The sequence below is a fragment of the Pagrus pagrus genome, assembly GCF_965226575.1.
Source record: "Pagrus pagrus genome assembly, chromosome: 19".
Classification (NCBI taxonomy): domain Eukaryota; kingdom Metazoa; phylum Chordata; class Actinopteri; order Spariformes; family Sparidae; genus Pagrus; species Pagrus pagrus.
The window spans coordinates 28,462,321-28,480,819 of record NC_140203.1 but is presented as its reverse complement, the minus strand read 5'-3'; the positions used below and the strand labels follow the sequence as shown (position 1 = coordinate 28,480,819).

The following is an 18,499-nucleotide window of genomic DNA, read 5'->3' as shown; positions in this document are numbered from 1 at the left end:
TTGTTTCCACATGTGGTAATTACAATCCATATGTGAAAAAAGCCAATCATATATGAATGTATGCATTTCAATTCAGTAAAAATGTAAATTTCACAAAATTACTGTTTATGTTATTTGCTTATTTACTTTACAAAGAAACACTGCTCCTTAATGGTGATGTATACTTGATATTGATGAATTATCTTCATGAAGCTGCTGTCGAGTCTCAAAAAAAAAAACGTTTTAAAATATGCTTTTCACTAAAGCTATTGCAATACTTTACTTTAGACATTTAACTACATTTATGAGTAACTATCTTTTCATTACTAACTTGACACATGAATTACTTTCTGACAAAAGCCTTATTTTGGTAAATAATATCTTCTAAGTCGAAAGCAATCCAGATTTGTCTTGATGGTCTTGGACAGTTTCCTGATATGTGCTTCAAATTTTAATTGGGAATCCAAGAACACAAATATTTGAATTAATATACTTTCTCTGTTTCCTACTGATCAATAGTTATTGTACAGTTATCACGTTTTATGTTATAGAAAAGCAAAGTAAGGAAGAGCAGAGTACAAAACTAACAATTTTATATTGTCACATAGCGGAAACATGGACTGCAGAGAAAAAAAAAAAGTTTTCATCAGACAGCCGCATGGTTTTTACAGGATACAATTTATAAAGTACAAGTAAAAGTTTCCCAACCTCAAATCTTGCCTCGTCTCATAGCAGTAATTCCTAGTGGTTACAGCATGAATTGAATGATATTTTTTCAGTCTGTCTCTGTTTCAGTCTGGGCAAGAATATGCAAAACTCGACCAAACTACTGAACTGTCGTCAGCCGGTCAAAATAAGACTGCCATCTTATGATGTCCACATGTGGTGTTTGTGTCTACATTTACGTTACAGCTTACTTAGCTCAACTTTAGCAATGCCACAGTAACAAGCACACAGTCACATTACGCCAACTTTTACAGTTCATGTTTCGGTAAACAGCCAACACTAGATGTTACTTACCGATTTAAAGAAACCTTGTGAGGTCAGCTTTTTACTCACCCACAGCTGTCTCCTGTGTTGGAAAGCCCCAGCAAAATGTACTCCAGTTTTGCTTCTTAATGCTTGCTTCCACTGCTGTTAATCCTTGGCTGTTTACCAGTGGATATCTTTGCAATATAATACATATGGCAAAGATATACTCTATGTATCTTTGCAATCTGAAGTAATGCCAGAACTGTTACTTCTTCACACCCTGTTGATAGGGTTAGTTCATTTTTTGAATGTTTTAGAATCAAAATATTTCCAGATCTTACAAAATGCAAGTTGTTGTTTTTTTTGTTCATTCTGCCTGAAATAACAAAGAATGACAATATTCTCTTTGGAAGAGGCATTCAACACAATCTTTTTTTCTGACAAAAGTCAATCTACCTGCCTCAGATTATGAAAATAAAACAATAAAATAATTAGGGATCCTACATAGGCCTATTTATAGAGCTTTTCATTTTATAATCGTAATTATTAGTTATTATTTGCTAGAAACATACATCAGGCCAAATCAAACCTTATGGAGAGCCGAATTTGGCCAGTGGGCCCTACTTTGGCCAGCCCTGTTCTACAGTATACATTACAGTGCTTTGCATGTCTTTGTTTAAGTAAAATTCCACCTCCCTCCCCTCCTACCTGCTTACAACAACAAAACAGTGCCAAATGACAATTACCTGAAAGTGAATCAAGGTGGAAAGAAAACAAAATACAAATTTCGGGTTTTCCATTAACAATAAAAATTATTAACATACATTTTAAAACATACAAAAACAAACAATACAAGGCAGAAGGATGATAGAAGGCCCATTTCATTCCAACATTAACAACAATAATCTGTTATTGATTTAACAGTTAAATGTACTGACAGAACTGGACATAACCTTGCTTCAAATCAAGTATTAGTAACGAGATGATCACAATCATACTTCTCTTCAATGAAAAACAGAACACACATAGAAGTGCAGAAACCAACAGATCTCTGGGAGAGTCTCTTATTTTTTGTTGGGTTTTTTTAGTGCGGTTATAATAAGAGCTTTAATCTGCCTCGGCAACTAACTACATCACAGGAAGTACACTGACAGAAGATTTTACGTACATTTCTCTGTTCTGTGCATTGATTCAGCTGAGCCATTTGATTAGTCAAGCAAATAATGGCTCAGCAACCTGTTTCCTTTCTCAGTTTGCATTATTATGTGACCTGGTTTAAGAGGAGAATAAAATGATAACTAAATATTCACTCACAGTAGAGGATGCATTAAGTGCTCCAAGGTCCAATCCATAATTTCACAACCTCAAAAACTTGATATATCTTAAGTCTCAGTTATTCATTGAAAATTAACCTTTTTTGTCTTTTTTAAAAAAATGACAGATATTTGGTGTACTCCTTTGCCTTGATTAAGGCTCTTTGCGGATTATTTTCCAGTATCAAAATGTAGCTGGCTGACAAATGCTGCAAGTGGCAACTTTAATCTGGATGTCGGTGACTGGCCAGTAGAAACAGCTTGATTCTAACCTGACAGTATATTCAATTGTGCTCAAATACATAAACTACAAGTTCAAATCAGTACAGAACAGCCGTATGGAAAACCTTCTGTCTCGAGTAAATCCAAATAAAATAAAATGTACATTTGTGAAAAAGGAAATGTAAATCTTCATCTTATCTCTTTATTCACTAAAGACGACTGTGTCCTCTCTTACTGCATTCATGCTGTCCAACATACCAAATCCTCTCATGGGCTTTGGACAGAAACTTTTTCAGTCGGCCAGAAGAGCATCTGATCTACACCAGGAGGAGTTCGTAATCATTTTGTTTGCATGTTGACACAAACCGGGATACTTTTGTTGAACAAGTGAACTGGAATTAAGCTTCCGATGCTTAACAGTATGACGACTGGATAGAACTTCACTGTATAACTACAGTACATTTGTTTCCTTGTAGATTCTGATGAGAAATAAAGTCCAAAATACTCATGAACTGTCCAGGTAATATTCTACGTAACTCCTCCCCCGGGATCTAGGGTGCCTTAAACCATGTTGTCCGCTTGTTAAATCAACAATGTGTGACATTCAGAATACATCATCGTGTTCAAAGTTCAAACAGAGGAAGAAGAACCCAAGAAATCCAAAACCCGGGTGTTTGTCCATCGGTAACAAGGTATTTAACAAAGAAACTGCCAAGGACAGAAAGGGCTTTGGCCAAGTTTCAGTTTAGTTCTCCATTTTCTTACTCTTCATTGGTGACTTAGAAAAGAAAGTACAAGAGCAAATCTAAAGGCTTAAGTGAAATCACAAGGAAAAGCTGTCCAACCTTTAACATCAAACAACAGCAAAAAGCAAAAAAAAGCCCCCATCTCTTTTTCTTTTTAAATCAGTTTTTAACTGCAGACGTCTTTAGATGAACATATGTTGACCCCCTTCAAGAATATTCAGGTGACGTTGATGAAACAGAGCCTGTGAGAGTAGTATACCTTATGATGAACTTGATGAACAACCAGGGCTGACATCCCACATAATAAACCTTCCTTCCAAACAAAGGGGCCATATAAATGAATGTTTATTTGTCATGAACTATTAATTTTTTGGCTTTGTTCTTTCTCCTTAGGTTTCCATGGCTTCAGAAAGTCCCCTAAGTTTAACTATGAGATTACACTCTTTTTACCTGTCTTATGGATCTCAGTTATATGGAAGCCCACTTCAGCAAAAAACAGAAGAATAAATGAAACATTAAGAAAACATGAACATTCTCTTGGTAAATCAGAATGATGAGCTTAAGTGATGATTTTTTGTTAAATTTATAAGAAAAGTTATGAACTAATGCACAATTATAATATTAGGTAAATCTAAATTATGATTTTGTGAATCAACATTCACAAGTAAAAACGTCTGGCTTACCAATTTAAAACTATGACATAATAAGCCAAATTCTGTGATTTAAGTAAAGTAAGTAAAAATGATCATCTTTTAAAGTCAAAAACATCAACAAAATATTAGTCGAGCTATTGAAATATTAAGTCAAATTTATGATGGTAAATCAAAATTATGATGTACTGCAAGCAAAAACTTTGACTTACCATATCAAAAATAATGAGTTTTAATAAGTTATCAAATAATGACAGAGTAAGTCAAAATTCTTATAACTTGATCTCATTTTTGCTTTAGAAAGTCATAATTATGACTTTGTATATCATCATTGACTTTTGAGTCATTGAGTATTTTTGTTTTTATTACCATTTACTATCATCGTTTTTTTTTCTTTTCCTGTCAGATATGGCCTTCCATGCAGTTGTGATGCTAGTCGTTATTGGATGAGACAGATTACATTACTACTAAATACCACTGAACTGTGTAGTTTATTCCTGTCTTAGAGAATCCCGAAAACAACCCAAGTTTCCATCGTGACAGGAATTGTTTGTTTATCTTGTTTTTAATTTTTACTTTCTGAAGCCCCTTCCACTAATCAGATCCAGATTTCATTTTTACGATGGGAGTCTGCCCATTTTTCTGTGGCTAGATGCGTGAGCTGATGTAGGAAACATGACAAAAAATCTTTACAAATTTTCGTTTTGTCATGTTTCCATTCTGCCAGGATGAGCACAGCAAAAGAAGAGTTGGCTACTATCAAATGTTTCAGCGAAGTTGTTCACTGTACACAATGAGCTGTCACATATCACCCTGCCCAAAAGTTTCCTCTACAGCCAACTAACTGGATGAAATTAAAGGTCCCATATTATGAAAAACACGTTTTCTCTGGTATCTACATATATAAACTGGTCCTCCCTGAGCCTACCAACTCCCAGAATGAGGAAAGCAAACGAGTCCTGCAGCCCACCCACTGGTAAAACGAGGCTCCAACAGGCTGTTCAGATTCAGCTCCTTTCATTACGTAACGAGTAGTGGTAAGCTAGCAGTGTTTCACAATGTCATCGCTCAAAGCTAGACACGCAAATTGCTCTGTTTGTTGTAAAAATTAACATAAGTGCCTATATTCTGTCCCAGCTACAGAAGAACAGAAGAGACAGTGGTTGCGTTTCATTTTTAACGACAACGGTTCGTGTAAGTCTGTTTGTTTTTGCTAACCACTTCACATCAGACTGCTTCAGTAACGAGGGTCAGTACAAAGCTGGCTTTGCCTCGACACTGACCCTCGTAAAAGGATCAGTCCTCAACCATACGGGACCCAGCAACTGCACCCGAGCCACAGGTAAGTGTCGCCGTGTTTTGATAGTATTTACAGTTGCCTACGAGTATGGTGAAGTCAGCTTGAAATTGGCTAACTAGTTAGCTTCGCTTCGGTCTGCTATGCAACGGCGTTTGAAGCGAGTTTAATGTTAATAATATTACGAGGGATGTCACAGTAAAAAGTCTGGAAACGTGCAGACTGGAGACAGAGACTTTGCGAACAGTGTCCAAGAGTTTGGAGACTGTGTTGGAGACAAACACAGCTTTTGCTAGCCTTTTTTTAGATGTTACCTGTTGCAGGTCAGTGGGGGATGGGAGCCGGGTGGTTGTGTTGGTGAGTCCTGCTGCAGCCGCAGAGTCTGTATTTTTCTGAGCCTCTCCTTCTGGGTCCGATTCTGGGTCAAACTGGTATGGTTGAACGACAGCATCTCGGCGAGCCATAGCAATACATCCACCGTAAACATTAGTGCATGCTACCGCTAACATAAGTGGCATCCTCTCCCTGAGAGGGGTGTGTAGCAGGCAAGGCAGGCGTTGACAGACGGAGCTCATTAGCATTTAAAGGTGCAGGCACAGAAACAGCCTGCTCTCAGTAGAGCTCACTTGAGCAACTTTGAGACAGCTGAAATTCAGGACCACGGATGGGTTTGGGGCAATACATTTCGAATACAGTGTTGCTGGACCTCTGACAGCTGTGTGAAATTGATGAAAAACAGTATAATATGGGACCTCTAAGACACTTAAAATTAATTTGAAGGATTAGTTTCTTATTCCTAGAGGAAAAATAGAATTTTGGACACCTTTGCCCATCTCAGAAAGATATTAAGGGTGGAAGAGTAACGTAAAACCATGGCCATTTTTTATCTATTTTCTATAGTCTAAGAAGGCCATAGATGAGTCTTCAATTACACCAATCTGGGTTTTTTCCATGTCTTCAACATTTCCGAACACAAAAACAAGGCCATTGTCAACGAGTTTCTATCCTTTTTCCGTTGTGAGAATTATTTTTAAAGTCTTTACTCCTGTCTTTGATGGTCAAAGGAACAAGCTCTTGATCAAATGCTTCAGATGTTTAAACATGTGCTGCATTTTGTTTCTGTCATGTTGGAGGGGCTCAGGACATCCACAAAGTCTTATGAAGTTTTGACCAGGTCATAGACGTAAATGAGGAAGTCGTCGTCAAATTTGATGAAGTAGACAGAGGGCTTGGCCTCCACCTGATGGATGACCATTCCTGTTCGTTTGCCGCCATCCTCTTTGGCGTACTCGACCTGTTTACCCACCAGGCTGTCCACCACCTCGCCAGGTTCCCTCTCCGCTGGGACGCTGTCATCTACAGAGGGACAAAGGGATGTCAGGACAAACGGTTTTAACATGTCCTGCATCTTAGCTGGCTTTTATTCTTATAGTCAAAACACATGTAAAGAAGCTATTTTGGAAAACACAGTACTTGCCATCACAGAGACAAAATCTCCTTCACATAATGTATGTGTAAATGTTAAACATACTGAAACGGGAAAACTGAAAACTGAAAGTACATTTTTTAATAAACAACATTTAAAAAATTAAGAAAATGTAACTTTTACACTTTCACGTTTAAAAAAAAAAGGTACAAAATAAAAGAATAAAATGACCAAAATTAATAGTGAATTAGATTAAGAAACTAAAATACCCTATCCACTTTTTTATAATAACATTACCTATTTAAATGAAATATGTTAAAAAGTTACCAGCTGGTTCAGACGTGTTCCTCCTTAAAATCTCCACCTCTCTAAGGTTCAGAAAAAATTATATTGAAAAAAATTATTTCACTTACTGGAGTCGGGCATAATGCGGAGGTCTCCCTCTTTGTAGTCATCCAACAGCTGGTACATGTAGAGGACAGGGTCTTTCTCGTAGGTTATGTAGAACCAGGTGGTCATGATAGGAGCCCGGGCCAGCACCATCCCCCTCCACTCCTCCTTCGGACCCTCCTCCGTCTCAAACATGTGCTCCACTGCTTTACCTATCATAGTGTCTGCTAGGTTGACATCTGTTAGACGGGATTTAGCTGTGTGGATAAAAAATTATATCACAACACAGTCACTCTCCAGGCAGTAATATGTACATATTAACAACAACATTAGACTCCAAAGCCTGGGGACCTTTGTTGCATATCACACCCCTCTCTCTACCTTTTTTTCCCAGTCTGCCTCTTCACTGTTGACTGTCAAACTTAAGGGCAAAAATATTGCTCAATGTTAGCATGTTATGTTTTACCAAAATCAAGACTCTACTATACTAAACATTAGTGGGTTAAACCAACAAGCTTAATATTATGTTATGGTCTGCCAAATTTACATGCTAATATACAAAACATTGCCATGTTACACTAACATGCTAACTGTTAGCATGTTATACTGTAACACCAATATTAATGTTACTGTACAAAACATTAACGTGTTACAATGATATGCTACATATTAGCAAGTTTTAATGTTAGCATGTTATATGCTGAAATTAACACTCTACTATACTAAGTTTAACAATAAGATTGTACACTTACAAGATAATTGTTGGCATGTGACCTTGTTTTTAATGGTAACAAGGTTATATAATAAACATTAACACACTACTACACAAAGAAATATTATTCTAAATGCTATTATGTTTTGTTTTGCCAAGAAAAATGTTTATAAATATGTTTATAAGTAAATGTTTTGTATATTTTTGTTGTTATTTATAAACAACAAAAATGTTGTTAATTACAAAAAATAATTGTGAGGCCTTTCCCCACTGTGTTCAGGGGGTGTGATCCTGTTCTGAGTTCAGTCTTACCCAGTCTGTCAGGGAGCACTTCCAGCCCTTGAACCCTCTCATCTTTATGAAGTTCCAGACCATAAACACAGTCGAAACCATCGTACTTTATCAGATAGAGAGACGGGTTCACTGGCACCTGGTGGACACGCATACATTTGAAACAATGGTTTTTAGTCCTTCTGGCGCTTCTTTCCACACACCCTGTTACAATTGTTTACATCAGGACATTCGTGTCAAAAATTATAAATATTTTAGTTTGTTGGAAGAAGGTAGCAGTGTAGCAGTTAGCATGCAGAGCTAAGTAGTAGTGCCAGAATAAGCACTACATTTTTATTTTGGACTGTCTAAAGGTCTACACGTATTATATGGAAAACATGTCTATATAACAACTTTTGTGCCTGCCTGAACTACTGCTGGGCCCCATTAATCCCTCCCTCCCTCCCTCACTTTTTCACTCAACACTTGACCCTCTGCTTACCTGGTCGAGCACTGTTCCTTTCCATACAACATGTCCTCCTCCTTCCTTCCAGACATGTTGGATCTTGCAGCCAACAATGTCGCGTCGTGGCTGTGACAGAACTTTGGTGTTTGGACCCAGGCTGCTCTTGTGTTTTCTTCCAGGAGGCATGAAACAATAGTCAACATTATTCATTTTTAGATTGTGTTTACTTTTCATACTTTGGGCAGCATCTGTTGAATTCCCCAAGATACACTTCTAGGGGACATTATTTTTGTTATAATAAAAACACAAATGAGCTGCAAAGCATCTTTACTCACTTATGGGGATTCTTTTTCTTCATCATATTTGCAGAAACACCTGCATTCCCTGTGGAAAAAAATAAATCACATTCCTCAAACACTACAAATAAAATGCTGGTGGTTTTTCTGTACTCCACCACATTTTCTAGAATACTATATTTTTACATCAACTTGGGTGAATTAAAGGTTTATTTCAGCCAATCCAGAGTTGGTTATTGTTGGAAAGACGAAGCAGGGGGCTTTTGGAGTGGATTTGGTGAGAGCAACACAGTGGGTGTTTCTGGCTAAACAAAATATATATTCATATTTTAACAAAAACCTATCTCTACAGCAATCCTTTCCATAATATTGTCATAGTCTTAGAATAACAACCTCAGCCCATCAGTGGCAAATACAAGCACTTGCTTGTGAGATTCCCACAAGGATCCCACAAGGAATACATTGCAGCCATTGCAGGCCCCGATGCAGTTGAGAGGCAATCCACTGGACTGAACCAAAACTTTTTGTACCTTTTTTCATTTACACACCAAAGATATGTACATTTAGGGCCCAGGTTTAAAAATAATGGAATTCCCCTTTAAGTTTTTGTCATGAAGTAATACAATGAGCAGAGACTGTAATAAAAACTTGCCTTGGATTCGTGTTTGTGGACACTTTAACACAATACAATCATTCTTAATTTGTGGCATTGATAATGTGTAAACCACATCCACCTCTTAGTCTGCATCAGCATGTGATGATATCCCATCTTTGACAACAGAATACAACTTGGCTAAATAAGGACTGTGATGGATTTTTTTATACGCACAAAGTGTATGCTGATTTTCAAAGAAAACAACCAAATCCCATGAAAAACAACTCAAAAACAAGTAATACCATTATGTAGTGTCTGTAATTTAAATGTTAATCACTGTGGATGCCGTGTGTGATTACTGCTCTGACCTGCATCAGCTGTGTCTCTGTGTCCCGGAGTGCTCTTCATTCATCTGGAGGCAGGGAGGCAGCCAGGCTGCCCAGCCACACAGCTACAACACAGACCTGTCCAGGGCTTAAACAACAGGAGGAGAGAAAACCGAGACCACATTAATTCCTGTGGAGGAAGAACAAAATGGGCTGGGCTGGATTCAGTTCATATGTGACCTTTACTGATATCTACTGGTGACAAGCAGGAATTAAACATAACATCAAGAGTATCTGACAAACTGCACCCGACTGCCAAGGCTGACACAGATCATCATTTTATGTTATGTTGTCTATGAATCACGGTTAACTGGTCACCATCATTCAGCTTGATATTATATCACATTGTCTTGATGATGATATTGATTGTCGGAAGCTGGAGGTTGTACAACCAGTGTGCTCCTTCTTGTTCAATACTCCCGACTGTATAAAACTACTCCCTGACACATTTGAACACAATGTGACATTATTTCATTACCTTGAAATTGTACATGTCTTGTCAGTCACACACTTCAGTACCGACAAATTCAAGGCAGTAAAAGATAATGCAGGTTTAGCTGTATTCACCTAGTCTGCAGTGCTCTGGAGTGTTGATGAGATGTGGGTATTCAAGACTGAGGGCTGCTCATCTGTAGAGCCCCCTTTGCCTCATATGAAGGAGAATCGCATAGACCTTCATTGATTAAGACTTTAAGAAATGAGTTTATATATATATGTGTATATATATGTGTATATATATATATATATATATATATATGTGTGTATATATATATATATATATATATATATATATAGTGTAAATATTATATTGTTAGTGTGTAAAATATATAATCTATAAGCAAGCTCTTTAACAAGTAGCCTCAGCTAAATGTATTATTTTGCTTCCCATGCCTCCTTTTCCGAACATCAGGATCAGACCCAGCTTGGATTCAGACAGGTATGATTGATTTAAAATACGTTTTCAGTCCTAGGTCTTTGGTTGTAACTTGATATTTCTTTTGGTTTTTATTTTCAATCTTATCTTGTGACAATGCTTTGCTTACAGTCTGGTTAAGTTTTCACAAAAAAAAACCATTTGAATAACATCATGTTTTCGGTTAACATACCTGTTTTTTTCACCACAAACATGGCCGGAGATGCCCAGAGGACTCATTAAAAAAATCCAGTGGTGTCATGCATACAAATGTGGCAAAGCTGGCTGTGTCGCCTGTGCACTGCCATCTGATCCTCCCAAAAGTCAGGTAATAAACATGTAATGTGAACATGATATGAATGGCACGTTTGAAGAAGTCTCAATATGGTGCATGGCCATATGACATTGCATATGACACATGCAAACGTGATAGTATCAGTGTTTTGCAGAAACCTGAACTGCTTACATTTTTTCCTGGGCTGTACAGTGTACACAGGTGTGATGTGGAGACTTGTCAATATTTCTGGTTGGGAACAGCAGAGGGCGACATGACTTTGCCTGTCTGACTGTGTCTGCAACTCTGCTCCGACAGTGAAGTGTCTGATGAATCCTGATTCTGTATCCTCTGGTTGACATTCCTGAACTCTGACTGCAGGCTGCATTATTCATAGGCAGGAATCACACTCTCTGTGTTTTAGTTATCACAGCTGCACTTTGGTCTAAGGCTTCACTCAAAACATCAAATCAGTGTCTGACAGCGCAACCAGTCATTCCACAAAAGATACAATTTGAGTATTTTAAAACCAATCTAAACCAGGTAACTGACCAGACTATACTGTATTGTGTCATGCTGAAAAATTACCAAACAAAAATGTTGACTGTAAGGGAGTAGTGTAAGTTCAGCCCACAGTGCATCAGCCTCCAAAAGGTTTCATGTTCTGAACATGAGACTTTAATTATTGATCATTGGAGCCTGTGAGGAAGGTATGCAGTGTATTATTTATGTGCAGGTAGGGTGTTAAGTAACACGTTTGTCCCTCAAACTGCTTATTGTCCTCTTCACTGCCAAAGACCTTCCAGGAAAAAGTCTCCTAACTACAGTCATTAATGTAAAGGAATACTGAAAAAAAATAAAAGTCGTCAAATACAATGGAAATAAGAACAAGACAAGACTACAAGACTATTTTGTTGACACATCAACAGACATACCCCACCCATACCTACATCGTTTTGGGACCTGACCTGACTAAACCGACTGGTACTGGTTCAGCAAAATTTGACACTGAACCCCAACCAAAGACCCAAAGCTATATTTTTGCATTATTCTTTTCATTACTGACTGTTAGTCCATCAGACTAATGCAACCAAATGGCTAGCAACACAAATACACATGGCACAGTCAAAGAAAGAAAGGAAAAAAAATCTCAGTAAATTATATGGGTTTAAGACTGATGGTAAGAAACAACATGACATTAGAGGGGGTCAGCTTAAGCTTTGTGAAATTGTGATGGAAATCTTTCACAGAAAAATTGACATTTTACAGATGCAACAGTTAATTTGGGATGCATTTGTAAGTAGTCACTCCAAGTGCCAGAGAGCAATCTGCCACAAACTGGACTGTCATAAATTCAGAGCACCACACTTTTGGATCAACAGAGCACCACGAGCAGTCAGTGTTTCATGAACAGCTGAAATAGCATTCCTAGCTAACTACAGCAACTGTGGACCAATGGGTGAATTAACCAAAATAATTCAACACAGAACAGAGAAGAGAGAGCTGTTTGTGTGTGTGTAACATAGCAAACTAGCTGGTAGCCTGCTCTTCTAAAACATCGGCATATTGTCAAAGTAGTAGCATCTCTTAATTTACCATCCTCCTCAATGTCGACATGCTCTTGCACAAAGGTGCAACAATTTGTGTTATAGTACATATAAATAGTTAAATCTTTAATCGATTGTCTGACAGTTGACCATTCATTAATTTATACAGAAGAGCATGCTCTAGCACTTTGAACATCCACGCTCTCATTTTAGTGTAGAGCATCAGATTTACAAATGAACCCCTCGAAAATTACAGAGTGATTATTCGATACTACAACTAAATATTTTCCAAACTGTGTCAGTACATTTTCAATTTGCATAAAAAAAAAATACAGAACTCATGAGTTCAGGAGTTATTTTTGTTTTATTCAGACAGTTTTATCAGAGCTGGCACTTAAAGGAGGCATATTGTGCTCATTTTCAGACTCAACATTTTATTTTTGGTTACTTCTAGAATAGCTTTTCATGCTTTAGTGCTCAAAAAACAGATAATTTTACTCATGCTGCCCAGTGCTGCAGCACTGTATTCCCCCTCTGTTTGAAACACTCTGTTTTAGCTCCTGTCTCTTTAAAACTCAAACAGAGTCTTACTGCTGGTTAGGAGTGTCCCGTGTCATATCATATCACTCACAATAACACTACGCTAAAAACAAATTCATTATGTTTTAATGGCAATAATACGAATTGTTGATGTCAGGGCTGGAAAAATAAACTTAAGTATTACCTTTTGCAATTTTTTTTACTAATACTATTTTAATACTAGTATTTGTAAAACTTGCAAAAAAGCCAACAACAACATAACTACATAACCTATTGTCTAAGTTTCCTGCAGCATCAAACCACCGCCTCACCCCCCTCTTAATTAGACTTACCCAGCGCAGTCAACACGCTGGAGTTACCTGTAACTGAAACGTGAGATAAATAATAGCTAATCAGAAATCATGTCAAAAAAGACCAAAGCCCTCTAGTGCCCATGGAAGAAAACGAGGAGGAAAAATGGGAAAAAGAATGAAGTAATGTGATTAATTCCATGGTAGTTACTGTTGGAGCAGAGTGTTTCTAGCTTAGTCTGGAAGATGGGCCCTAACGACTCTGAAACTCAGAGCTCACACGTGTCCTTAGCGACTCAGTAAGAACACTCCCACACAGATTTTAAAAGCCAGTCTACTCCGCTCCAGCTAGTTAGAACTGAAGAAGCCTCTTGGATGAGAGGTGAAATGTCTTCAAGAAACAGAAACAAGTCCAGTTGCCTACAATACAGCACCTAGATTTACCATGACCTGGATGACTGAGAACCTTCATCCACATAGGCTACATTTACTCAAGTACTGTACTAAAATACAATTTAGAGGTACTTTACTTGAGTATTTCTCTTTTATGCTATTTTATACTTCCAATCTATACTTCCACTCTCGCTAGCTCCACCTCCAGCAGCAGCAACGGTAACATGTTGTATACACATTGACGCTTCAGCATTAACAAACTAATTATGTAATTTATAATAATATATTGGTCAGAGGGGCAAAAACAGTACTCCTCTTCTCTCTTCAGATGCACAAATGAACAAAATATTTTGTTCCCACGCCTGCAGATCCTCGGCCACCTGCAGACACCTCCACCTCAGCAGCTTCCAGCAATGCAGCAGCAAGTGCTCCTGTCCCCCTCCATGTCAGCACAGCTGGCTCAAACTATGGGGCAAGAACATCTCAGTGAACTTTCCATCATTACAGTAAATCATGTGGTCTCACAATAGATGTCTACATTATGCATATTGCACTGAGGCTTCTGTAATATATTTTTTGTGCAATAGTCTTATTTATACTATAACTGTAAATCTGGATCCGATTTCTTTGCTATTATATTTTCATGCAATACCTTATTTATATTGTTTTTCTATTGTGTTATATGCCATCGTTTCTTTAATACTGTTTTATTTCTTAAAGAAAATCGACATAAAGCAATGTGTTTTTTTGTGTGAGTGTATGAACAAGATTCTTGTGCGATGGTAACTGAAAAGATGCGAGGGGCACCAGCTAAAATGTTGCCTAGGGCACCAAATAAGTCAAGGGTGATGGTTGATATCATAATGTAATGGCAATGCACACAACAACAAGCATGGCTGAAAGCAAAAGTAAAATCGCTACCAGCCTCATACTGGAGGAGTTTGTTCCAAAAAAGGGAAGCGACTTAAGTAGTGTGAAAGTGGTATCTTGTCATATCATCAAGTATTATCACAGAAATAACCTGAAATATGTTATTATTTCAGGCTGAAACTAACCTACAAGAAACAAGAGACATTTTCAGCCTTTAGCTGCAGCTGGTGGCAATTTCCCTCCTGTTGCCACAAGCAACTACAATTAGTCATATGTAGTGATGGGAGGCCTAAAAGGTGCGACTCAAAATCATTCTATCCAGGACATAACTTCAGGGTATTAAAACTAGAGACAGGGACCTCAGTCTGAAACTGGGAGGAAATCTACATTGTTCTTTGCACACACACACACACACACACACACACACACACACACACACACACACACAGATACTGTAAGGAACTTTAGACTGAAAAATTATCAAACAGTGAATGTTTCACTCTGTTCTCCCCCCAAAATATCTGGATTACATCAAGTCCCAGCCCTGCCCAAACTGTGAAGACATTCAGACTACAGCTGCGTGATTGAACAAGAACAATAAAGCTAGAGTTTTCCTAGTTTTTTTAATACAAGCTCTTGTACACTGACTCTGCCAGAAGCATCTTTTCAGTAGGTTACTGTATTTAAAAAATAAACACTTGTAAGTACTAAGTGTTTACAACCCAGTCTGATATGGCAAGGTAGAAACCTTTCATATTTCAATATTAACAAAAGCAACACCTTAATCTTCATGGAAGCTACTTAACCTTCCCAAATCTGCAAAAAGCATTTTCAAGATTTTAATTCGGCAATTGAAAATTATTTTGCAGTAATGACAGCTTCATTGTGAGTTAGTGCTCAGCTGTATACCACTTTTCATCTAACAACACCACCAGTCAGCATGTCAACGCAGTCTTTATAAGGTCCCAGACACACCAAACTGGCAGCAAAGACCTAGCAGTGACAAGGCCAACTGTTGCGTTGCCTCACATCACTACTGTCTCGTCCAAAAACCTAAACTTGAACACTCAACAAAGACACATACGATAAAGCACCACACCTATCATTTTGACACCACTCTTCCTGATATAGCCACTGCTAAACGAGCACATGTTCGATAAAAAAAAAAGTCAGCCTATGGTCTTTTCATTGTTGAAATCATGGAAACTACAGTGACAGGCTCAAGGGGCTTTCCGTTTCTTTTGCTGTTTCGCTTCTCATACACTGATCCACTTAGCTGAACAGCTGATCGGCGTGTCTTTTCTCACCGACATGCTCCATCAATGATTGGACATGTTCAGTCGGCTGAAAAGCCACCAACAAGTGCCAATTAGTGCCCAAGGTGCAGGACACACAGCAAAAACTAGGGCCACAGATGCTCACTGATGGCCCACCATTGGCTAATGGCTGACTGTTGGCCTGGTGTCTCATGGTCCTTACATCCACTACATCAGAGTTCTGCTTTGTGAAAGCAAATTAATTTCTAATAAGAACTGAAAGAATTATGAAAAGTTAGCTGTGTGATGTAGTACCTCAGCTCTTTTCTCAGTAAATGCTAGGGCTACATTTAATTTAAGTGATGAAAGTATACGCTAGTTTGCCAAGTATGATTGAAGGTTAGCACTGATTCCTACAAGTCAGGGAGTAAAGTACAGACTGCTGAAATGTGGCTAGGGGATGGGTGATGTCAGCTGGTTTTGTGTTATTAATTCTGATGTCAGCGAGGTGCTCCTCATCTCAAGAGAGGCAGTGTGCCTCTGATAATAAAGCACTAAAGACATAATCACTAGTTGCAGTTTTAGAGTAAGATTGCTGTGTTGGAAATGTCTTCATTTCTTTCCATACATCATCATATAGATTGCTTATGTCTACTTGCGAGTAGACGCGATTAAAAATGTAAAGTGCGAGTAAAGCAACGCAAATATTTTCTTTGCGTTTGACAGTCAGCACAGGTTTTCTACTCTTCAGCAAGAAGTGGAGGTGAGATTTTAAGTTGGCTAATCTGGGGTTCAGGGTTTAATGTTACTTTGCTAGCCCAGAATCGTTTTACATTAATGTTAATGGCACCATGACAAAAATGATCAATGGATCACTTTTTTAAGTTTAAGTAGACCTGCATATAAAAAGGAAAGACAATAATGGCTTTGCCTACCTGAATCATCGCGTTCACCATCTTGTCAACTGAAGCTGTTCACGTGAGTAGATTGTTGCGCAGGGTTTTCTTTTTCTTTCTGTCTTGCTTAATTTGCATCTTGGTGTCACGTACATCACATTACTGCATGAAAATATCGAATAATCTCATCCAAACCATAAGCCAACCCCAAATTTTAAATTATTTTGTCCCGTTGTCGGCTTCAGCTAAGAACACATTAGATAACCTTCCACAAAGATTGCAGGCTCTTTGGTGGATTTGCATGTTTTACGAGATCCTCATTTTCAGGTCCGAAAAGCCGGATAAGAATCACACCCCTGGCTTATTGAAAAAGATTACAATGTTAAGTCATTCAAAATGTTTTTCATTTTTATTAGTATTGTTCATCACAAACAAATCCCCATTCATTTCCATTGCACTGGATTGGTGAACATCTCAGAGGCAGATATCTCAAAGTATTTTAAAGACAAACCAAAACTATTCGCATTTAAAGCTGCCACTAGGGTGGTCGTGTAATAGCATGATTTTAATGTGATTTTGGTGCACAAACACACTGCTCTAATCTTCAACTCTTGCTCAGTGAGAGATGAGCGTCAGCAGGTCGGTTGTAGTTTTGCCTGCTGGATCAGAATCTAGTTAACCTTTGATTTGGTGACATGCTTGGTAAAGGGGGCGTAGCTCTCAGCCCTCTCAGGTCTCAGCAGACTGGAGCATTCAAATGAGCATTCAACAGCTTCAATAAACAAAAAAATCGCAGCTCTGCGCACGCTTTTACTTTATTATTGACTGCATTAGAAAGAGAAATGCAAAAATGGATATGTGTAAAGCTGTGCCAAACTAGACACTGTGTTAAGGTTTCTACTGCTTTCAGTCTGACATTACACTTTGACAGTTTTAGCCAAGATTCTTGAACGAGGTTGTTTGGCCACCATCTAGATAAATAGCTAGGTTAACATTTATATATATACATATATATCATCATCTGCACTGACAAACGAACAAGTAGGTTCTGCAGGGCCAGCGTCAGCCATGTTGTTCGGATATTTTACTATTATTTACAGCCAATATCAAGTCAAAATGGGGCGCGTAGGGACAAGCGTAGGGACAAGCGGACAACTAAGACACTGTCCGTCAGCATTTCTGCGGGAAAGACAGAAATATCCCAGACAGAAAGACAGCGGTGGCAGACTGGGTTAGATCTCCGGCTGTCTGCAGCTGCTTCCCCCGCCCCTCCCCCGCCAGACCAACCGTCGGCGGGAGAACGCCACTGGCAAAACGAGCGCTCAGCGTGTGTTGTATTTCGCTGTTTACCTGCGGGCTGACGAGCGAGCTGAGAGACAGGTGCATGTTTGTTTCTGTCTTACCGTTATTATTTTTAAAAAATGGAGGTCGAAGGGGGCTGCAGCGGGTTTTCTCGCCTCCTGCTGTCTGTCCACAGCACCCGTTTCGACTTCACAGGAACCTGCATAGACTCCACGGCCATCTCACCACGGAAAGTAAAGGTAGATACGGTGAAAGGCGGGATGTCCGGTTAAGCCTTTCACAATAAATGCGGCGGTAACTGAGATGAGACCAAAAAAAGAGGTGAACATATATTTTATTTAAAAAAAGAAAAGAAGAAGAAATGAAATAAGAAGAGGTAGCTGAGGTTGTGGTAATCTGATACTAGATTTCTTTAAAGGAACAATATTCCCCTGTCTTCCCCAGTTTCAGGAGGATATCAGTTTTAAACAAAAACAAAAACTTTCAAATTAATTTAAG

General features: G+C 38.4%; 1 protein-coding gene across 1 annotated transcript; it reads right to left on the bottom strand.

The window, feature by feature from the left end:
• Positions 1 to 555: 555 nt before the first annotated feature.
• LOC311249025 (spindlin-1-like) lies at positions 556 to 18,292 on the bottom strand. The gene is made up of 7 exons (XM_084339692.1): positions 18,103 to 18,292; positions 9,703 to 9,808; positions 8,779 to 8,827; positions 8,480 to 8,615; positions 8,020 to 8,137; positions 7,019 to 7,252; positions 556 to 6,535 (listed from the first exon to the last, which is right to left on the bottom strand). Exons 2-7 carry the CDS (start codon positions 9,740 to 9,742, stop codon positions 6,336 to 6,338), a joined length of 777 nt encoding a protein of 258 aa, XP_084195818.1. The 5' UTR covers positions 9,743 to 9,808; positions 18,103 to 18,292; the 3' UTR covers positions 556 to 6,335.
• Between the last annotated feature and the right edge of the window lie 207 nt (positions 18,293 to 18,499).

Coding starts and splice junctions, on each gene's coding strand:
- LOC311249025 (XM_084339692.1), bottom strand. CDS start 9,742: ATGAAGAGCACTCCGGGACACAGAGACACAGCTGATGCAG. Junction 8,828..9,702: donor CAGAGACACAGCTGATGCAG/GTCAGAGCAGTA, acceptor TTTTTTCCACAG/GGAATGCAGGTGTTTCTGCA. Junction 8,616..8,778: donor AAGAAAAAGAATCCCCATAA/GTGAGTAAAGAT, acceptor GCCTCCTGGAAG/AAAACACAAGAGCAGCCTGG.